At 37.1% G+C, this 24,123-nt stretch overlaps 1 protein-coding gene across 1 annotated transcript in view; it reads right to left on the reverse strand.

Annotated features, from left to right (window-relative positions):
• The window catches only part of ANKRD31 (ankyrin repeat domain 31), a 63,455-nt gene that overhangs the window by 12,385 nt on the left and 26,947 nt on the right, over positions 1–24,123 (reverse strand). Inside the window, exons 13-24 of the mRNA XM_065656409.1 lie at positions 23,267–23,328; positions 20,459–20,999; positions 19,651–19,899; positions 14,386–14,580; positions 13,382–13,524; positions 11,134–11,293; positions 10,568–10,668; positions 9,055–9,133; positions 6,826–6,922; positions 4,458–5,511; positions 2,169–2,309; positions 1,513–1,609 (exon numbers count right to left, since the gene is read on the reverse strand). Coding sequence (XP_065512481.1) covers positions 1,513–1,609; positions 2,169–2,309; positions 4,458–5,511; positions 6,826–6,922; positions 9,055–9,133; positions 10,568–10,668; positions 11,134–11,293; positions 13,382–13,524; positions 14,386–14,580; positions 19,651–19,899; positions 20,459–20,999; positions 23,267–23,328 — 2,919 coding nt within the window. The remainder of the gene's footprint in view (positions 1–1,512; positions 1,610–2,168; positions 2,310–4,457; positions 5,512–6,825; positions 6,923–9,054; positions 9,134–10,567; positions 10,669–11,133; positions 11,294–13,381; positions 13,525–14,385; positions 14,581–19,650; positions 19,900–20,458; positions 21,000–23,266; positions 23,329–24,123) is intronic.

Here is a 24,123-nt window from a genome sequence, read left to right on the forward strand (position 1 = left end):
ATAAAACTTCTACTATAAAATAGAGAGGTTGTAAGTATATTAGAAAGATAAAAGAGCGCCTGGGAATGTCCTCAGGCAAGCGGCACAGAATTTCTCACATCCACAACAGCAAACCTTCCCGTGCTGTCGGGCAGGTTGGCTGAAGGCAACGTGCCCTTTGGGAACGGCACCTGGAACAAGCTGAATCCCGAACTGGGCCTGGAAACTATTCAGGAGCTGCACTGTACCCGCAGCTGTTCTTACAATAAAACAGTGCAGGTTAATCCCTCTTCTGGAATGATTTAAGACATGGCTTAATTTCCTATTATATATCTGCCTATGTAGTGTCTGAAACTGAGAACACTTTGGCTTCTCCTCCCTCAATTTCTCACCTAGGGCTAACGGGTAGGCATTACCGTGAGCTTAAATTACATGTGACGCTGGGTTATTAGTGAAAAACAGGGGAGAGGGGAAAACCAACCAGAAAACATTTATTGATCTTCAGGCTGGTTTCTGTTTGTCAGGAGTATTTTTTTAATAAATGGATTTCTGATGTAGAAGTTACAATGTTTATAATAAATTTTCTACGAGAGGAATAATTACAAGAATTAGTGAAATATTCAAAAGCCACTTAAAAAGTTAGGAGACTAAATCCATTTTAAGTCACTTACACGTGGTATAAACCTAAGTTATCAAAGCAAGGCAATGTAAACTCATCATGAGGATGCCCTTAGCCTGAAGAAAATACCAGTAGAACACATCAGTCTGAATATCAAATTAGTTATTCTAACCTACTATTTCTCAATTTACTTTTAGTATGTTAAGAACAGAACAAGCTTGGTATCCCCGTTCACGTGAGGTGCAGTGTCTCATTAAATTAACAGAATCAATCACAAAACCTCAAAGCTTTTAAGACTTCAAGTGCAACTGGCTGTCAAAGGAATAGGGTTTCCCTGGGAACAGACTGTCAAAATTAAGCTGAAGTTTTTAACTCTGTTGGACAGTTCTGAAAAAATTGCTCAATGTCATTTTGTCAGATTAATGCTCTCTGTTTCTTATGACTGTTTATTTTCAGAGAATAAAGTATCCCCCTACTTATTACTGTTGCTTGGGCATACTGGGATTTCCATCAACACGGATTTTTTAATGTGATTTTAAGATGTACATGAGATTAGAACTTATGCTAGTGTATTTGAGTTTCCAACAGAATAAAAAATATTAAACCAGCTCACTAAAAACTTCACTATATATTAAATATTTTTAAAATAAAATGCTACATAAACACTCTTTACATAGCAACCAAGTCCTTAGTAATTATTCTCTTCACACAACCAATTTATGGAAGAAATGTACTTCTTTAGAGATCACGTGTAAGTTCTGGCACTATTTATTTTCAAGCCCAAGATCAGCAAAAAGCGTGTAGCCTGGAAAACTATCAGAAAGCAATAGAGGAATTTTGGAATTTAAGCTCTTTACAAATCACTTTCTGCTGCTTTCAGTCATGGTGAATATTAGATTTTAAGTGGTACATACCCAAAGGCTCTCTTTCTTGTGATGGTAATTCCAGGTCACTAGAAACTGACACTTCTTCATCAAGAAATTTTGACAACTGTGTCCCAAGATATGTAACCTGTACAAACAAATCTAAATGGATATCTGACCATTTTAATTAGTGTTTATTCTGATAGGTGTAAAGATTTCACTTTTCTTATAAAGCTCAGTTTATGCACTTAACAGTCTAATCTGTGTCTGTCAAGATCAAGCAGAAAATTGAATTTTCTAATTTGAATTCTAAATGAAAAAAAGGATAATACAATCTACCTGCAAAGCCCTCTAAAATCTGCCAGTGTTTTTGCAACATTTGTCCCTAACACGCTGACATTTCAACAGTCTTGCTCCTTTTTATTCTAACAACCTTTTAGCTTTTCCTGACAGTCTCTTAATCATCTTTAAAACTTCCCTTTCGAAGCACTGACAGCTTACAAAGTGGACATTCCACATTCTCTCAGCACTCATGATTAGTTCATCACTGTACGGGTACAGCTATGTAGCTCTTTGTTGCTTATTCATTAAGAGTAACAAGACTTTGTGACATTTATGCTTGTACCCCCTTTTGCTTTATGAACAGTAAGGTGAAATTTGTTATTGCCATTTATTATTGCTAATTTGCAGAGTAAAATCAGGCCTACCTTATTCCACGCATACTTCCATGTCACAGAAATATCACTTCCTAGTAGGTCTCTAACCCACTGAACTGGATTCTGCAGTGTTTGTCTCTTACTGGTTCTGATTTTGCCATTGTTTAAGAGTGTGGCTTTATGACTAAATTCCTGAAAAAGAAAAATAAAGAAATAATTTTCAACTCATATAGTAACAAATCTGAATTAAAAAAATAAAAATAATTTAATGCCAGTATCATAAACTGTGGTATGTAAAGTAAGAGGATTTATTCCACCACAATGACATGTTTTGGCCACACAGACACCACTGTCAGAGGACAAATCTCCCTATGTGTGTTGCAGTTCAGAACTTCTTAGACATAACAAGGGTGTGAATAAATTAATTTTCCAACAGTGAACTCAGGAACTCATAGGAGGCAAATCTGTGCAACATGAAACTGTGCTGAAATGCAATCCACCTTACACTTGTGAAACAAATGGATGTCACAGTGAAATTCCAGCAGTGATTCAAAGATGAAACGTATTCGCATAAAAACTTCACTTGTGTCAAGGGACATCACTTACACATTTTAGAAGGAACCTGACAACCTTATCTTGTGCAAAATGAAGTATAAAATATTTATTTTCACTGTCTCTGATAATGCTAATAGAGCCTAGTTCTGCAAACATACATGCACCTCCAGAAGCACAGTTTATAGTTGTTCAGTAAATAATGTTTTTGTTATACTGGTCTCAGTTAAGCTAACACAACAAAATAATGAGAAAACTAGCTGCTGATTAGAACTTAGCAAGGGTGCTCAGCATGTGTGAGGTTAAACAATCAGAATAAGACAATGATCCACCAGCAAATACTGAACTGCCTCCTAGTGTATCCACTGACTTGGGGTGTCTGTAAGAATCTAAATTAAGATATTTAACCCAAATATTTTGATGAACACTCAATCCAGCTCACAGTTCCACAGTTTAGATCTACAGTGTTCAAAACCTGCATTTTCCTTGCCCAAAGCTAACCTTAATTAAGGACTATGTACTAGCTGTACGTTGTTCCCAAGTATATCTCTATAATGATAAAGAGGGAAACTTTACTCATTATCTCGTATTTGCAACATAAAGACACTGTCTTCTAAACTTCAGTCTCCACAGCGCTATCTTCAAGACACAAACGAGTGACACTTTTATTCTAGTAAAAATCACTGACTTCTCTACACTCTGAACATCAGCATTTCAATACAGGGTTATAATTCCTTAAGATCAATCTGCATCAAGCCAGTATTACAGATAACAGTCTTGAGAAATAACACTAAGCATGCTGAATTCTTCATCCTTCTATTTAGTTATCCTGAGGTTCAGAGGAATATTACACATTGTTTAAAGAAAAAATCATGTGTATATACCTACGACACATCCCAATGTAGAGGCTTGTGACTTACTGATGCTGCCTTATGTTACAAAACACAAGACTCCATGAAACGGCCACTCTCAGCAGAAAAGCATTCCTGAGCAGATTATAGGTGCAGAAAAAGGAGCCTTTTCTACATTAGCTACACCTGGTGAGTTGGCTGAAAAGAACCTTTCACGTTTTAATCAAAATGTTGCCCTGGAAATTAACTAACTCGCAGCTGGGAACTCAGTCAATAATTCCATCATTTGCTCAATACCAAGCCAGTCCACTGTCAGCTGCCTTGCAAATCTGCTCTGTATTTAGAGGCAGAGGGGCATGTTTTTGTATTAAAAAAAAGAGGTTTATTTTTTTTTTCTTTTGCAAATACGTTTCACACCAGACCGTAAACTACAGAACCAGCTGGCATGTCAGCAAGCAATTTTGCATATATTCACGTCTATCACAGCACTATGAAATTCTTGATGTCACATCCCTTTATTTGACGGATTTGACAGTTGCTTCCAAGAATGACACTAAGTCAGAAAAACCTTAACATTCCTGCTCCTTCCAATATGAAAATCAAGTATCACACAATGCAAAACAACCAACAATTCCACTCTGGTTCTAGCAACAGCAAATGTTAACAAACTGATAATGCAAAGTTAGACACAAATCCTACACATGCAATATTCTGAGTATTAAAATTGTGGGCTGAGAAAGACAACATCCATAGCATTTTCCTTTAAAACTCATAAAAGATTATCTGTAACCAACAAATAAAAATTTTCAACACCAAGTGCTGAAGTTGCAGACTTAATAATGAGAACTGCTGTTTCCCCATTTTAGTGTTTGTTTGGGTTTGGTTTTGTTTTTTTCATTATATACTAACATTAACATTATTATATCTCAACAATTACCTGCAGTTTGAATTCTAAAACATTTTCTCCTGGCTTAATCCTTCCCAATTCAAGCAGATCTATCAATTGGAGCTTTTTCTTATTTTTATTTCCATATCTCACTTGTTTTTGTTCACATTTCTGATTACTATAGGTCTGGGAAGATTTCTCACTGAGGTTTACTGTATAATCTGTATTTGAGGTAAGATTTGTAAGCACTGAGTTGGCATTAAATGAGTTCTCACTACTCTGAAAGATCATTTGCTGCAGATAATTAGGGCAGTTCTTTGTTGGTGTTAACGGAATTATTTGTTGCTGCTGCTGGAAAGCTTCTTTCCTGTTTACATATCTGTGTAAATCCTCATCTGTAAGAATCTGCTGGCAGTCGCTGCCTCGCTGACAGACATTGCTATTGACAACAGTGCTTTGGGCTTCTACAATATTTAATGTGTTGGTCACTGAAGTGGGATTTAAAGACTTGTTTCCTTGTTCTGCAATTGCTACACAATCAATGCCTTTTTGCTGTGAGCACTTTGTTTTAGCAGTGGAAACAGTAGGTTCTGAAGGCAATGTCACCACTTCTACTGCATTTGTCGGCTTTGACATGTTGTCGAAGGGATATTCTCTTCCCCTGTTTTCAGATGTCAAAGCACGATCGGAAGCCTCTTTGCTTCTAATTGCTTCTTTATTTGCTCCCGTCTCATCCAAGCAGATGTGTGGATGTTGGCTGCATTCCTGAGCTGAAAATCTGTTTTCTAAAGAGAGCTGTGCTTCTGCTTTGTTCCCATTAGCCGTGCTGGCAGCAAGCCCCATACTAAATGTAACTACATCAGGACACATGACTTCATCAGCAGTTACACTTTGACTTTTATCATTTCCATGGGAAATAACTACGTTTGAGATTTGCTTATCCAAACACAATGCACTGAACACTTGCTTTGCTTTTTTGTAATTTTGTATTTTCTGGACTAATTGATCCTGGTTTTGGGCAACAGTCAACAGACTCTTTTGCCTAGAAGCAAGATTAACTAATTGTTTCCTCAGAGCTCCTTTTTTAAAAGAATCCACCGAAGCCCTATAGAGAAAAAAAAAGTAATAATAAGGACACCAGAGTTACTGTAAACACAAAATAAACACAGTAGATATAACTCACTAAGAACAGGAAAATGTTTCAAAGGACTCTGCCAATACCTAAAATTTGAACAATCTTTTCATCATGTATGAAGGTTATAGTTCAAATCCCAGGCTTATGGACAATAAACAGCAGAATCATGTCTAGAAGTAGGATGCAAAAACATCAAAACTTCAGTAATAGCCTTGTCCTCCTATACGACCCTTAATTCATGGAATCAAAACTGGGTCTGTATTATCTGTCTTTGTGGCTCTAATTTGGAGCCTTTTAAAGTAAGCTCAGGATGAGCTACTGAAAGATGATAGTATCAGAAATTTTTTATGGTGTACACAACACAATGTTTTGTGAAACCACAACTGTAATAATACCACATGACTATTAAGAAAAGAGGACAGAGCAGTTGATGATAATGTGTATTAGTCTGGGAATGTCTGTCCCTTCATCAGACCCTGCTCCCCAGCTGCGCTGGTCTCCCTGTGCGACTCCTTCCCTGGGAGACTTTTCCTTATTTTCCTCACTTCCTCTGGCACAAAAGCCACCAGCATAGCATACTACTCTTTTTGCCTAATTCCCCCTCATAAGACAGGTGATCGCACTACTACTCTGGTACCATGCTGGGAAGACGGGGGGAACCACAAGGTGTGGGAAAAGGAATAGCAGCATGGTTTAGAATCATAGTCCATAGTCCCAGCATTCAGGCAGTCCCTCTTAGAAGGATGCAAAGAGGCTTTGTAAGAGCTTTGAGAATTCACACAGTCCATGCATGCACTGAAGTGAGCACTCCCAGCTCATAAAAAAGGAATGTCTGCAAGCATGCTTCAAGCCACTGCTCCATATGGCTCTTGTGGGCTGTTGGTTGAACTACTCCCAGTCCAAGCGTGCTAAAGAAACAAAACCAGAGGCAGAGACACTAAAAGTTGCCACTGCTTTCCTACACAATGCTGCAAAAGTAATCTAATTGCTCAGAACCTCCATTTCCTAATTTCTACTTGGGTATTTTCCCACACCTTCTGTATGTTCATTACCTAATTTCAATGCTCACTGTGGGAACAGTAACTGATTAGTATGCATTAGCGAAACTCTGAAGTTCTTCCTTGATGTAAAGTCTTACTTGAGTAACCGAAGCCAATATGGATCATGCTTTTGCAACATCTGAATGAAAACCACATAGTTTTACGCTACTGTATGTTAACTTTCTATCAACCTCCATCACTATTGCTATAAGGAATAGCTTCCCATAAATACAGTCCTACTTACCTGTATTTTTTAGCAAGGGTATCCCTTTCTCTTTTCTGTTTTGTAAGCATTTCATTCAAAGTATCTTGCACCTGAGACAGCCTCTGGATATACACATCTGTCCAATATTTTGATATAATCAAAATTATGATGGCAATGAGCAGTAGAAAAAAATTCTAGTAATACGTTTTTAATGTAGCAAATACAGCCAAAATAAGAAAATTTTGTTACTGCAATACCTTTCACTGCCATACATACTGATAGCTCTTTACAAGTACAGTACTTTTAATGAAATTCTTCATAGAAAGAATGAAATACAAGCTACACTTAAAAGGAGATAGCCCAATTTTTGAAGTGTAAGTGCCTTGTCTAGGAAATTACTAAGAGAACAGGATAGATTAAAGAACTGGATGATAAGCACTGAAACTTTTGAACTTCTTTGTGTTGCTAGGAGCTACATAACATGACAACTATATGTGAGGCTACCTGCAGAAGTTACACAATCTTAAGAAGATGGCTAAAATCTTTATGTTTGAAGTACTATAAAATAGTTTGATGAGCTTAGACTGTTCCAAGTTGCGTATAATGGTAGAAGCATATGTATCATAGTTCTACATGGTTTCAAATCCATATTATAAAATTCTAAAAATTATAAGTTGTCCCTTTTTGTTAACTATATTTTTCTAAAGTAAGAAGAACAACTATCAATTGTTCTTTATATGCCCTGTCTCTTAGCCATAAAACATATGGAAGAGCTCATAAGTCATGACCAGCAGACTCCACTGGGATAATATGCTAAACACAAAAGCTAACTCCTGAAATTGTAAAACAGGAAATAAGAGCTTTTTATAATAATGACAAATAGGAAACTACAGGATGGCATTTATGAAATGTTTCCCCAAACCTGTTTCATAGTGTCTACCAATATTTACTTACTTATTAAAATAGAAAAATATTAAAATGTTGCTCTTATTAAAGCAACTTAATAGGGAATTTGAATCTAATATTTGCAGTAGGTTGTACTGCATGCAAATATCTTGATCTACATTATAAGTTTGCCAATGTACTTCTACGTTCTTGTTAAGTCTCAGGCCTTTTCACAAGTAATGACTGATTTAGTTTAAGAGGTGCTAGATTATTAATGCTGTTGTCAGTACTGGTAACAGATCACCATGTTCATTCCTCTCATACCTCTAAACAGGAAAAGTGTGATAGTTTTATTTTTTCTCATTTATTAAATCACACCAATCTCTGTCTATAGGCTCTGCCTACTGTATCATCTACCTGTCTGTCAAACATTTTTCAAGAAGACATGTTGATTTTAACGAACAGTTCATTCACCATAAATTTGAGCTGGAAACTATAAATCTGTGTAATTCCATATTTCGCATTTATTTTTAAAGGGATAAATTGACTGTTTTAAATATAATTTGAAAGTTCACTCTATATTCAGGAAAATAAATTTAAAAAACCCCCTCTTTTCTGTCAGGAAGCAAAACTGTTTCACGGGCATGAACTGCTCCAAAGTAAACAGTATTGCCTAGATAGCATGCGCAGCTGGGGAGAGAGACTTTGGTCAACGGTGTTCCTGCAGAAAGCTTTGCCACTTGTACAGTCATGGCACAGACACAATACAATTAAACTGCTACACAGCACCAGCATTGTATTCTCCTAGGAAGTCAATGTCACTTAGTAGGCTCTTGAGATTAATCTGAACTGAGATTTGATAGCCTAAGACAAATTACACCTCTGGGCACCAGCATTTCTGAAACTGCCCATCATCCACAGCCTGCCTTAAAGATCTCTCTTTTTTCACTCATAAATTATTTTAAGCTCCTGAAGGTCCAGCCACACTAGAATGAAAATGTTGCCTCTGTTACTTTACATACAGCCAGAGCTGCTCTTGATCATGGAGGGGCTCACGTACTTGTAACTAAAAAATGTTGCCAGCAGTGTGCATTCTTATCTAATGATCCCTCTTTATATGATTATGTTGACTTGAAACACATGCCTCCAAGCAGCATGCTTCCCTTTTTTGTCATCATATTCATTTCTCTGTAAACAAGAAATAGCACAGGAAGTGCACTTACCTGGGAGCTGTTTTCCAAATCTTACTCTCTGAAGCTGTATTTTACAGAGGCAATATTAAAATATATTACGTGCAACACTATTTTAAAAACAATTATACTACCATGGATATTCCCCTCCCCCCCCCAAAAAAAAAGTGAAACAACTTGAATTTACGTCTACCTGCATCTTTGGGAGTTCTCAGCTCAAGTAACAACAGTTCTTTTTGCTTCTCTTCTGCATCTTGTATGGCATCAACAGACTTCCATTAACAAACACAGAAATAATAGTAAGAAGTGGAGCCAAGTGCACCAAATAAATGTCCTAGTTTTGTTAAAAACAAGTTTCTCTTTTAGTGAATTTTCCTGTCAGCTAAAGTCTTCTTACTAACTGCACTTTTCTGAATGCTAGATACATGTTTTGGTAGACATAGGAATGGAATGCAGGGTCACTGAACTTATAAGGATGGTTGCACATCCTGCAAGAGGGGCAAGAAGAAGTAGTGAACTGAAACTGACCAACTAAATATTCCATCCCATTCACGTGATACTTCATATAAAAGTGGGAGATCACGAGGATCTCGTCCTTTTTTCCTTATGGCCGACATTGGGAGAGGACCTTGCGAGTTGTCCCTGCGAACTGAGGCCTAGTGACAGACTGAATCCAGTTCCGGTTGGCTGCTGAGTCCAGTTCAGGACTTCGGGTGCCGGCCCTACATCTGCCAGAGCAGTTGCCGGGACATTCAAGATTGGTTTTGTATATTTTGTATTATTTTCTCTATTTTTATTAGCAGCATTAGTAAAACATTTTTAATTTTTCCAACTCTCTTCTCTCAGTCCTTCTTTCCATCCCAATCATCTGTCTTAGTGGGAAGCGGGGAGAGGGTGGGACTAGAGGGGGAGCAGGACAGGGGAGAGGGGGCTAACAATACATCTGCAATGGTTTATTGTCACCTTGCAATCAAGCCTTGACAATAAAACACAGGCCACGATGCATGGTCTGCAGGATAAGTATTGGTGGACTCAAGTCACTCCAGGAAGGGAATTACTGTATAAAGACAGTGGGGGCACCGGTAGGACAGGCGTACCTAGTCCCAAGGGTATGCTCTGCAAAGGGCTGTCACAGCCTGGTATTACCCAGGCATTTAAACTAGTCCGTGCTCAGAATCCCACCTCCAAGCACACTGCAGGGATGAGACAGTGAATTTCACCATGACAGCATCACCCAGACAATGTAGACATAGCCTACAGATACCAGCAAGAGCTCTCCTAACATACAACTTGTGCAAAAATCTTCCTGGCTGTTTTAAATTACAATTAAACAATTTCTAAATACCTTCACTATCATGAAGCAAAATCGTACTCTTTCCAAGAGCCATTTTGGAAATGTGAAGAAAAGCCTCAAGATTTCTGTCCTTTTTTCTATCCATACAGGCAGTAAGAAATGTATGTAAGTATCAACTACTGTTTCCACAATAGAAGTGTGTGCACAGAAATCACAGAGAAAAGTGATAATATACACACGCATATACTGTAAACCACAGCTTATATACTCTAAGCCACTGCTTAATGCTGTTTACACATGCATTCTAAAAGGATAATTATTTAAATAATATTTTTATGTTATTCAGTCAGCAAAGGACACTACACAGTACTACACTATGAAGCAGTTTAGCAAAACTTCTATCTATATTTACCACACTGTATTTCTCATGTTGTGGCTCCAACGCTGCATCATCATATTCGAAGCAGTCATAACAATGACGTTTTGATTTTAACCTAGAGGGATATCTCCTCTCTTCACAATTAAGAAAAATAAATAGAATTTAAGATTAATTTGCAGGAGCATAATATATCAGATTAGCTCATATAGATTACAAAGATGCAACGGCAGATCACATCATAAAAAAAATATAAAAAAATTATCTTGTACACGCAAATGACATCAAATAGCATAAGAAAGCAAGTCTTTAAAGCTACTACTTTCAAAAACACAAGGTTCCTATGAAAGGAAGTATGGATAACAACAAAAATCTGAAGAGCCAAATATGTCCCTATACTTCATTCTCTCAGGAAGGAAAAAAAACCCTCATCTATACTAGTTTCTGAAAATAAATAAATAAATAGAATTCAGTAGTTAACAGAGTTAAAAGTATCAGTGCCAGGCAATATTCAGCTCCATAAATCAGCAGCATTCTAATATGCAGTTTTTTCTTTAGGACTACTGGATAATCCTATGATTTACATTACAAAACCAACATACCTGTAACTTCAGTAGTCTCAAGAGGAAGTAGAGAGTCCATAGCACCATAAGACTTCAGCAGTTCTTTCATTTCATCATCGCAAGCTTTATCCAAAGCACTTTCCCCTAAAACATCCCTCTCACAGGGATTTGCTCCATGCTGTAGTAGAATCCTGGCTGCCTATTATATATTATTATTACTAGTGATAATTCTTGTTATGGACTTATAATACAATTATGTGTGTTGCATCTATCATAAATCACAAATAATAAAGGTACAAATAAGATACTCTAAAACCTCTTACACTTGTAGTCCCAATTAAACAAACAAGCTTAATTGGCTATTATCAACACAGACTTGTATCTTACACTTCCAATTTTTCCATTAAAATACACAAATAATTGATAACTTGTCATTAAACCTGCTATCTTCATAGTATTGTCATAGAGAGCAATTACAAAACTTCATATATCTAAATTAAATGGAACTGGTCAATTGTATTAAGAAAAGTGCAGAGAAGAAGTGGATTCTTTTTAAGTATTTAATAGTGGTTTTGGTTTTTTTTTGGTTCCATGCTCTGATGACTTTTCTCCAAATTCCAAATCAATTGCAAGTCTGCTTAATTGTAAAATGTGGAAATGAGATGAGTGGCATCAGTGGAACCATCTACCCCTAAAATTCATAGAATGCTAGGAATCATAGAATGTCCTGAGTTGGAAGGGACCTACAAGGATCATCGAGTCCAACTCCTGCCCCTGCACATGACAACCCCACAGTTCACACCATGTGTCTGAGGGCGTTGTCCAGTCTCCTCTTGAACACTGTCAGGCTTGGGGCTGTGACACCTCCCTGGGGAGCCTGATCCAGTGCTGCAGCACCCTCTGGGTGAAGAACCTTTTCCTAATGTCCAACCTAAACCTCCCCTGGCACATCTTCCTGCCATAATTCAGATCATGTGGAAGCGCTGATGAGGTCAGAGCTTAGATGGTAAAGAATTTGTATACATATAATTTCTCATCTTTAGCATTTCTTCTTCTTTCTTACATTCAGAGGGCTGTTAACTATCACAAAGTTACCAGAAAGACAATATTCTCTCTAAGTTCAGAATCCTCCCCATTGGTTTTCCCCCACAATACTGAATAATTGCTTACATGTTTTCAAGAACCCTGCTGATAGTTTGGCATGATGACTGAGAAATCATCCCCTTCATTTTATCTTTCCTCGCAGAAAAGATAAATGGGATGAACTATCAACTCTTCTGACAGGAATAGAAGTGGTATGCTTGGCTCAACCTGGCATCAGCTTTTTACACTCAGTTCCCTGGAATTCACTGTGCCAAAACAACAGTTTATTTATTTGTGTGCAGTTCTGGGCCCCACAATTTAGGAAGGATGTGGAGGAGAAATTGAGAGATGCTGATCTCTTCTCACTGGGATTCAGTGACAGGACATGCGGGAATGGTTTAAAGCTGTGCCAGGGGAGGTTTAGATTGGACTTTACCAAGAGGGTGGTCAAACACTGGAACAGGCTTCCTAGAGAGGTGGTTGATGCACCAGGACTATCACTGTTTAAGAGGCATTTGGACAGTGCCCTGAGTAACACATTTCAACTTTTGGTCAGCCCTGAGGTGGTTGGGCAGTCGGACTAGATGATCATTGTAGATGATCACTGAAACAGTATATTCTGATCTACAGAACCATAGAATGGTTTGGATTGGAAGGGACTTGTTAATGAAAACAATGGCTGATATTTAAACAGCAGGCCTAGTTGTCTGGTTTGTATCTTTTTTTTCTTTACAAAAAGTTTTTTTGCAATGAGGGTCATGAGACACTGGAACAGGTTGCCCACAGAAGCTGTCGATGTCCCATCCCCAGAAGTGTTCAAAGTCAGGTTGGATGGGGCTTTCCCTGATCTAGGGAAAGATGTCCCTGCTCATGGCAGGGTGGTTGGAACTAGATGATGAAATTCAGAATGCTCGATTTCAGTACTATATTTTTAAAGCCCAATACATGGGAGAGAAAAATGGGGACTTTCTCATTTTTTCTGATGTGTCTGCTGGACTGAAAAAGTCAACTCACTGCACGATTTCAGCTGTCACTATTGAAAAATTTTGTTAAATTTAAAGAATATTGGTTTATTTCCTAAATGCAAATCTACACTAAAATTGTATTAGTAAATTTGACTTTCCTTATTTAAACCAGGATTTTGCTTTGCTGACCCTCTGCTGGAAATCAGACTCAGGAAATCTAATGTAAAAGAAAAATGTACCTCCAAATAATTGCCATAAACAGCATCATGTATTGGCAAAATACCATCCAGACTTCTGCTGTTAACATTAGCACCGGCTTTGAGTAATTCTAAGATCACTTCAGTAAATCCTCTATTGGAAGCTTCATGAATTGGTGTCCAACCTAATAAAAGCAGGATGACACATACAGGATGTATCTGATTTGGAAACATCTTCACAGATCACTAATTAGTGATTATATATTTTGCTGCATTTGCTGTACTATGAGCAACGGACTACTCTCTTTAAGATAAATCTCATACAAATAATCATCTTGAAACGCCAAGGTAAATTAAATTTCCTGTGTAATTCAGTTTACTTTAGAGAAAAACTCATCCAATATTAAGCAGAAAAATCCTGCTTACTTTTCTATTACACTACTAAAAATAATAAAAGAAACAAAACAATTGAGTAGAAAGACTCTAAAAACTCAGAAGCATAATACTAATAGTCTCATTTCTAATCCTAGTGGCATTTTATAGTATCAAGTCTGCCAGACATCCAGAGGAGAATACCATCCATTCTGAGACTATAAATCAAAAAATGTGTTATACAATCAGGAAGAAAAAAGAAAAAAAAAATCTTCTAATCTGATTTTTGTTGTCATTTCCTAAGCAAATAAAATTTGTGAATGTGCTTCACATGTGTACATATTCATGTGCATAAGCATTATCTCTCCTGCAGAACCTTCAAGTCCACTTTCCATACGTATCTCCAAAAAAGTGCTCCTCAGCAAAGGAGCAAGACCCTATTAATGCTCCTGCTGAGAGAAAGGCTGCATTAGCTCCACGCTGAGACACAAAATCCAGGGATTCACTGATTGTGCTTGCACTTGTTGCATGACTTCCTTTCCTCCTCACAATTACATCATAACTCAAGATTCCATAATTATATTTAAATTACACAAATTATATAAAACCATAAATACTGTAAATTATATAAAATTGTATCATAAAACAAGCCCATAAGAGAGAAATTTTCAAACCTGCATAGTCCTGTTCATTGACACAAATTCCAGATGATATTAGAGTTTTCACCAAAGACAAATCTCCTCTCCTGGCAGCAATATGCAGCTGATTTTCTCCGTTTTTATTTTTCCTCTGTTTGATCTTTCCTCCAGCTCTTGTCTTACAGGTACCATGCAAAATTACAGCTTCTTTTCTGGTAGACAGGGAGGATTCTGAACACATATTGGGTGTTCATTAGGCACCACAAAAAATGTTTCATTATAAAGAAAGAACTAAGCTTCATAACTCACTTGAATTAATGTAAAAGTGTGCAATACTGTTGCCTTGATTATTGAATAACATTAATTGACTACATCAAAAGGTTAGAAGGTACTGCCTAACAACTCAGATCACAAGCGTACCCTATGCAAAAGAACTTTCAGTTCAAATCTACATGACTTAACAAGGGTAAAATGAACTAGGGATCAACAAAAAGGTAACAAGGTTGCCATTTTATACCGTATAGAGGTATGTTGTATTTCTCCATGGGCTGCTTTCAAGTTACCGTGCATGCCTGCTAAATACATAAAGCACACACATACAAGTATTTAAGAAACTATATAAAAGGCAAGACTTGACTACCTCTTTTCCGTTCCTAACTCCGTATCGCGGAAGAGATAGGGTTCTGCATAAGGTATTTTTACAGCTTTGATGTGAAAAAGTCCTATGGATCCACTGCAAATCTCTGATTAATGTCTTGTGACATAGCTGAGCTGGCTTTTAATTCAACTTGTGCAGGATTGGACCCATCATTGTAAATACGAACTTGATTTAAACCTTCCATTGGTTCACAAAGCAAACAACATCCACTTCAAATTTTATGATGTGATTGTCAGATAGGTCCTAATTCTCACGCTTCAGGTAATAGACATATCAAATTGTTAAGAGGTGTAAAGAAAAAGCAGATTTAAAAAGTACTGATTCTTTATATAGAGTAAGGACAATCCCCTCTCCCCAAACTGCGACCAAAAAGACAGGGTCCATAAATCTTCAAAAGCTCTACTATGCATGATAGCATTTCTAAACTCCTGTTCCTGCTGTTACAATGTTGTGTTATCAGATTTTTTAGAGGTTCACTGTGTTCTTTCTCTGAATTCTTGCAAATCCCCAATTCAACCAAAAAAAGGGAAGTGTAATGTTTTAAATAAGCATTTTGCAACTTCTATCCATGTGCCTCTTAATTATTCCTGTGAACAATTAGTTTCTGCATCTCAAGCACTTCCTCTTCTCATCAGACAAGCTGTCTTCTCAAATAACTTTCAGTTATCAGTATCCATTGCTTCAAACATCTTCCATGATTTGACAGCTGCCTTTCTTCAGGCTCTTCCTACCTTCTAGAAAATCTGCTTTTCTAAGGTTTCCTTTAAGGTAAACTACCGAGCTTGTCATCCAAGACTGTCTGGAAGAACATGAAAGGCATAGTGCAACTATATTAAAGACAGATATATAGTGAGGATATATCCATACTAATTATAAACTAGCTTGTTCAGGCGCTGCTGCAGCCAGACTGTGGCAGCGTGGAGCTCACTGGAAGCTACTCTCACCTGTCAGAAAGCATTCAGGTGGCCTTCTTTGCACTGGGAGTGCTTGGCCCATACCATATTTGCAAACAGAAGGCCTGACAAGTTTTCTTTTTTAAATGAAAACTGAGGTTCTAGAGCACACAAGGGGGGTCACGTTATTGAAATAATCCTCTAATCTGAGGTCTGCTTTTCTGCAAGCTAATGTACTGTGTTTTGTCTAAATGCTTCTGAACTCTCAAAGCAATCATCTGCTTTCTAGTTCTTCCGTTTCTTCCCCTTTGATTCATGGAAGAATGTCCTAGGGACTCTCTAGAGATACGAGAAAAAAAAGATGCACAACAGCCCATTAAGCTAATGAACCTTAGCAATATTTGCAATTATTTCTCTTCATTTGCAGCCAAGTTTTTCAGCTAAGTTGTCATGCACAACAGTTTTATTCATGGTTGTTAGGAAACATTTGCAAAAGCATAATGGGACATTAGTATGTGAATCACTAAATACTGGTTCTCCATGGAATAAATTGCCAGGTGGGTCACGAGCAGGAAAGATCAGGGACTTGGCAAATACTAAATCCAGTCAGTACACATATGAAGATAAAACGGAGAGATTACAGTAACCAGCAATCAGACTACATTAGGCTGACATATCTCAACAACTTCGAGGACGTCCTCCTTCAAGAAGACATTTGAATACTTCAAAATTGGTCTATAAGTAATTATTTCCACAGATTAAACTATAAGAACAGAAGCAAGCTGTTTGTTCCTTCCTTCTATATAATCAGAATAGGAATGTTGAGAGCCTAGCAAGTGACTCACTGTAGATGGAAGTGACACTGCCTCGCTGAAGAAGAAAAGATTTTTATTCAAGAATAGAATAATATAAGGAATACCACTGGGACACAGGAACAATCAGATGAGATATAAAAGCCAGTTAATGAAGAAAAAGTGTGAGACAGCAAAAATTCTGAAAACCCCACAAGTCAGAAAACATTATTCCATCTTACACTTTTTTTTCTGCTGCAATCTGAATGTCACTGCCTCAGTCTCCATAGCTATTAATGCCTTCAGCTGTATGAAGGGCTACACTTTCTCACATCACCTCTCAAACAAGAACATTCTCCTGGGACAAAGGAAATAATTAAATTTTAGCTGAATAAAGTACTACTTGAATAATCTCTTTTGGGGGAAAAAGTAATCTGTGACATGCTATTCCAGAGGAGACCAAAATGTAAGACATATGTATGGAATAAAGTTTTTTTTAAATCACAACTGTATGTATAGGGGGTAAAAAATATACACAAAACGAAACAAAAGAGTATTAATGCACACAGGCCTTCTTACAAAGATTCAGCAGGAATACAGGAGCTACAGAAAACAACAACTGTAAGGAAAGGAATAATTTCTATGTTCAATGTTTATTCTCCTAATAATTAGCAGCAGATGATGACATATATCAGATATGCCAAGGGTTTTTCCAGAATGAAGTAAAAAGGCATTCCTACACAAGGAGGAACCAATTTGGAGACCAGAAAGCTAAGTACTGACACTGCCAAATAGTAGAGAGCAGTAAGTAACAAAAAGCACCTACTCCTTTCTTTTTCCCTTCAACTTCTAAAAGAAAACATGAACTTGGAGTCCAGACAATCACAAATGCAGCACCTTAACATGGGCTGAAAACTAGCAACCACCTGAGACAGGAAGAGGAAACAGTGTTCTGTACAGATGAAGGCAGAAGAGGAAAAGAAGACTGTGACAATCAAAGAGAAAAGAACCAGCAGGAACTTCACACAGTTCCCTGGATGTTTTTTGGCTTGTGTTACAGAGCATTGCATAGTTTGGCTGATAAGTCCTTGATGCAAGTTATAATACTAGTCAGCATCTGGACCAAGTCCCCAAGGAGAAGGAGGGTACTAAGCAAACATCAAAAGAGATAAACAAACGAGTACATTGACAGTATGCATGCAGATGTATTTGTCCATATCATCTGCGCGTGTGACTGGGTGGGCATGTGTATTTGTTATATGTATTATTTTAAGTATACATGCTGTTATGTACAATGGTTTTAAAAGCATTTAATGGACGCAGGAGCATGAATCCCATTGATTTTCAAAATATATACGATATACTTAAGGCTAGAATTCATTTACATGCCACTCAAAGGCAACCAAAGTTTGACCAGTAGACCCCAGCAACACACAGCTGCAGTCCAAGGAGGAAACTAAATTTTTTTTTCCATACACTTGGAAAAAATAAATCAGATATTATATCCACACACAAATACACATGCATTCACACATACTTCTATAAACCTACACAGATATAAAACACCTTTTCCTATGTATTTATATACAAAGCATACATTTACACTGACACAGTTATTTGAAAGGTAAAGTTTCACAGAGCTGGAAACAATTACAACTAAACAGTTTGAAGAAAAAATGTCAGCAGAAAAATATGAATAATACCTAGGAGGTATTTCGCAATATATCCCACACTCAAGACAAAAAGCTGCACGGATTCAAAAACTAACCTGTCTTGGGAATTAGAGAGCAACAGTAAATGAGAAATGAAAGAAGGGGAAGTGAACGGTAGCAAATACAAATAAAGAGCTGTAGAAAACCGCTGTGGAAAGCAAAAGAATACAAGGAGATAGTCACATAAGCTAAGGTCCTAAGATGGCACTTTTAAAAAATCTGTCGAAACCAGAAAAAATTATTCCCAAACTCTTAATGTCTAGAGAGAAATGACAGAATTGCCTAAGATAATCAGAAAAGACAAATACTCTATTCTGTAACAAGGTGAAGCTACCTCTAGTGACACAGTTCTTTTCAACACAAGGAGAATGCGAAATGAAATGAGGAGAAACATTTTTCAATCAGTTGTCGAGATAAATTACATTTCAAAGTTTTAAGAGAGGAGGGCTCCCATCTGAACTACAGGTTTTGATTTTAGTAAGTCGAGTGCTATGGTCCTCTGGTTCCAGAAAGAACCAAAGTACACGAGATGACTGCCAGCTTTACTAAAAAAGCATTAAGTGAAAAATACTTGGGGGTTATGATGAGTAATCAGTTGGACCAGGGCTCTGTTGTGACAGTAAGGCTACAAGATAAATGCAAGTCTTAGACATGGCATGAAATTGCTAAAAGGAAAGCTGTACGTGCAGGCAGAAGAGAATATACCTACCAGAGGACACTAGGTCCTTATCCTCCTATAAGTAGGTTTGTTCCTATGCTACAGCTAAAACCAAATGTACCAGTATAATCAGAGCCTATCCTGATTTGTGCCTGATGAGGATATAGTCTATAAAATATAAACGTATATATGTCTGCCAAATATATGGAGAGACATGTTTTCTTTGATCTGTGATATGTAAAATAGTTAACTCAGGACCAATTTAGTGTTATTTGAAAATATCATTTATGCAACATAGTTAACTAAGGATCAATTTAATGTTATTTTAAGCTCTTGGTTATGATCCTGCATCCTCTCAACCACAATGCTGAAAGACTAAAGAATGTAGCATAAATAAAATAGCGTAGGTATGTATGTTCTGTAAAACAGAAGCTCTGGAAATATTTCAAGTATTTGGAACTCACTAGAGTATTTGCTCAACATGCTATGCATATTTTTCCAAACCTTCCCTCGTGCCTTCTTCACATATGTCTGGAAAAACAAACAAACAAACAAACTCCACTGTTTTTAGAAAATATTAACTTTTCACCTGTTTTCTTGGATGCTTGCTGTTCTGATGCTTGACTGAATTGTGATTGATTAGATGAAAGCTTGTTTTTGCTGCTAGTGGAAAATGAGGCTGCCTTTTGGCTTGTCTCCTGAGAGTGTAATCTTACTCTTTTAGTTTGGACCACTTCTGTTTCAATAAAATCTGCAAGCATGTTGGTCTTTCCATTTCCTTCTTCTCCGGTTTCTTCAGCGCCTTCTGTTCCAGTCACTTCAGCAAACACTCCTTCATCTGTTGGTTTAACAAAAGAACTTAAGAGTATCAATGGCATAACGCTCAGTAATTTCAAAAACTATAATTGATATTAAAATGAATGTCAAAATGACAAACTAGCCTAGGTTAAAAATGCCTGCAGTAACTCACTCAATTTTTGAAAATTCTTAAACATAATAAATCTTTTATCCACTATTCACCATATGTTAATGTACTGAGATTGAATCCAAAACAAGGCAAAGATTCTTTTGTGAAAATATTACCTTTATTGATTCTTAGGTATTAAAAAAAATAACATACTTAAGAATTTCATTCTAATTATTGTAATGACACATTTTGGTAAATACAATGGGGACTTGGATATAAAATAGCCCCCAAAAACACAAAAGCAAAAATTACTAACTTGTTAATTTGGCACACTGGACTATGCCACAACACATTCCATGTGTCTGCTATTTATTTATGGCAAAATACATTCTCTGGAGACCAACAGTTGTGCATTTTTTTTTTTTAATAAAATAAGCAAACCACTTACAACAAACTCATAAAATAATTATTTTCAAACAAAACACAGCACCTGTTTCCTGGGAGGTTTCTTTCTGCATATTTTCCACAATCTGAAATGAATAAGGAGACTTGTCATTTGCATTAACACCAAAAGGTAAATCTGCTATTGAGTTTGTCTCGTGGAGATCCTCTTGTCTAAATTGAAGTGTCCCCTTTTCATGGAGTTGGAAAGCTATAGACTCAGCCTCTAAACTAGTCGCATTTTCAGTTTCCATGTGACATCCTGCAACACTTTCTTCTGCATTAAGCAGGATCCTCCCTCCTTTCTCTGGTTGTGGAGCCTTTTGTTCAATGGTGCTTAGTACACCAGTGGTAGAATTGCAAGGACTTCCAGACACATTTTCTCCATTAGTAGCTGCTAAAAGCTCATGTGCTAACAGTGTTTCTGCATTTGCTTGAGGTTTCTGTTCAATGCAGCTGGCTCCATCCACAGATACATTAGTACAAATGCTCTGCACCTCATTTACAGTAGTCTGTTGTAGTAAATTCCTGCGGTCTGAATCCACAAGATTTGTAAGCGCTGGTTCTGAATAATCTGTCTGTAAGGAATTCTGTTTGAACAAATGCAAAAAGAGTCTCAGATCCATTAAATTTGTTTCCATTAACATCAGATTTAACTTAATTTGTCAAGTTTTTCAAAGAAATAATTTGTTCTGAAGGTGTTATCAGTATTTAGATTCCTGTCACTTAAACTGCTACTGTTACTCTGCCAGAGATTATGTTGATCACTGTCATACCTCCTGACTTCCTGTCATAACTTTAAAACAGATACATCCTGAGAGGAAGTCAAAGCACCTAAGTATTGACTGAGAATCAAGTTCTGTTAAATCAGTAGTCTGACTACTTTGGGCAGCCACTTTTTCTCTAGAAACCACTGATGTGGGGTGATGCAAACCAGTGATCTTCTTTCCTGTTACAACAGTAACCAGTTCTGCCCTTTTCTTCTGTAAATGGATTTTCACTGCTGCAACTACTAAATTCATGTTCCTGTTGCAATCCTGTTTGACTTGGCTCAGTTTTACTTACAACATTAACTGGAATGTAACAATCATGAGAAACAGCAACGGTGTGGCCCATTTCACTAGGTCCAGCATCAGGAAAACACATTTTCTGTAATTTACTTGTTCATTGGTTTGTAAGTAGACCTAAATATGAGGTTACATTTAACATGAAACATTACTTCTGAATAGTTTTACTCTTGGTTGTAGCCTCTACAATGAGACTAGCAGATCTAGTTGTCTTTTTTTGAACTTTTTTAGAATTTGTTTTTCTACCTTCAGAATCCTAAAGAACTTTATTTTTTGTATATTTCACCAATTTGTTTTTCTGCTTTTCAGCAAAACTTCTTTTGATGCTTTCGTATTATCATGTTGAACTATGCCATCCACAGTTAATTCTATCTACAAAACAGGCCATATACTTAATTTCATTTTCTGATAAATTGCTATACTATATACTAAAACTGTGCTGATTTCCTCTGCCTGTGAAGCCTCTTAAAACAGCAGGACAAATAAATTAAGGAACTGAGAAATATCCTTATGAAAGTGTAAAAATTAATGGATGAAATCCAACAACAAATATTACTGAAATGCTTTACACTTTTATTTCTTTCTGAAAACTGACCTGGTTTCAAAGCTCTGCCTCTGAAGAATTAAAACTATATACCAAAGCCACAGTGTCACACTTCTGGCAAACCTGTCTGCAATGACTCTAGGAAGTTAGAAAGAAAGGGAAATAACATAGCAAAACCACACAGAATTAACTCATGGCAATCTCACAACAAAACTACTCGAAAGACCAATGACTAACTAGAATTATCCTGTCGATCACTCTGTATCTGGAGATAGAACCAGAACACAAATACTGCAACTACTCACACAACTACTGAAATCATCAGTTACACAGCCACAGTAACAGGTTTTCCCAGTTACATATTTACAACACCTTGCACTTGGAGAATACCCCTCAACAATGAACTAATGTTTTAAAGTGCAATCTAAGACTATACATCATGCATGCTGTTATAGCATAACATTTCTAAGGACACAGGAGACTGCACTACTGTTAGTAACAAGGACAAATACAATAACCACATGAATTTAGGATGCAAGAAAAAAGTGTCTGTGCAGACTGTATTATATGTTATAATTACCAGTTATAATTGCCTAAAGAGGAGAAAACGTGAGGGGGAGAATACAGCTTTTAGTGTCAAAAGCTGTAGTGCTATACACAAACAAATTCAGACCCAAGTGACTGATCATGGTGTCCTGTCTCCCTGCAGGGACAAGCTCCTCCCACATCTTATGGAGGTCTCAGGGCATGATTGTATAACCAAGAACAAGCAAGACAGTGGCTCCCTAACCCTTTACTATGCAAGCCCAAAACAACCTGCTACACAGAGTCAAGAATCAGCTATCCTACTGCTACAAGTCAGGCAACATCTTGCAGTTTCAGTCAGGTTTCTGCAAGTACAAGGTGGCACTGATGTACTGTGCTTATTGTACCTCTACAGCACTTGCAAAAATTCAGCAAGAACCACTGTACCTGAAAGGCAGCTGATTGCCTCTGTTTTGCATCTTCATGAGACTGCAGCTTATCCCAAGTACCAATAAGGATCGGCAACTGCTTGCCAAAGAATTAGTATGACATTGAATATTACTCTGTTTCAGTCCCTAGTAGGTATGAAGCATTTTGTACCTTATGTGCTGATTTTGAAACAGGTCAGAAACAGTCATCTGCTTTAGTTTAGTGAAGACTGTTACTAAGCCCTTAATAGTTTAGCATCAAATAAACATCAAGATTCTTTGTAAAGATGTACCTGGTACAGGTCTGTATCCTCCACGCTTTGAGTATTCAACTTACTACTTGAGTCACCTACACCTGAAATGAAAGACAGAAAGAAACCAGAATTGAAAAGAGACCGTAATTCTTTACATATATACCATCTTATGACCATACTCTTGTGTGTAACCATACTTAACACATTTAGCTATCCAGAAAAATTATCAAGGCATAAGGCTTTTATTAGAATCTAGCACATATCAATATATGAAATACATATTAAAATCTTGGGAGTCTGGTCTTCGTTGCAGATGGCATCTTGTACAAATCAGGACAGATGACAGTAAAGTATGAGATTATGCTTCCAAATTTTTTTGAAGATCATTGACCTGAGCAGTTATTTTTGAAACTTAGAGGAGCTACCACATTTCCTTAACTTCTAATAGGCTTCCATGATCCCAAGAGACTTTTCTGAAGCCAGTGGTGGTGGGACGATAGCCTAGCTTACATGTTTCCCTGTATAGCACATTTGGGCAGGGAAAAGGATGGAGTAGCTAAAGACAAGTCGTTGGTGTAAAAATAGGCCAGTACCAATTCGGTGCCTTGCTGATGGCTTTAGTGTTCCAGCTACTCTCTGTGCTGACAAAACGGCATAAAAAGACTACAGCAGCTACCAAGATCTTACCCTAGATACCAATATATTTACTTAATCCATGCAAACTCTATTTACTTCTGGCCAATATGTTCTTAAACCTAGACTAGTCACATCATATTGAAAAAAATCTAGCTCATCATCCTTTGTTACTTTGTACTGCAATATGAAGCCCAACCCCAGCCCTAAGATTCACCCAGCAACTCATGCTGGAACCAGCCTTAAATTTAACAGGCATTTCA

Source organism: Caloenas nicobarica, chromosome Z (genome assembly GCF_036013445.1).
Source record: "Caloenas nicobarica isolate bCalNic1 chromosome Z, bCalNic1.hap1, whole genome shotgun sequence".
In the NCBI taxonomy this organism is placed as follows: Eukaryota; Metazoa; Chordata; class Aves; order Columbiformes; family Columbidae; genus Caloenas; species Caloenas nicobarica.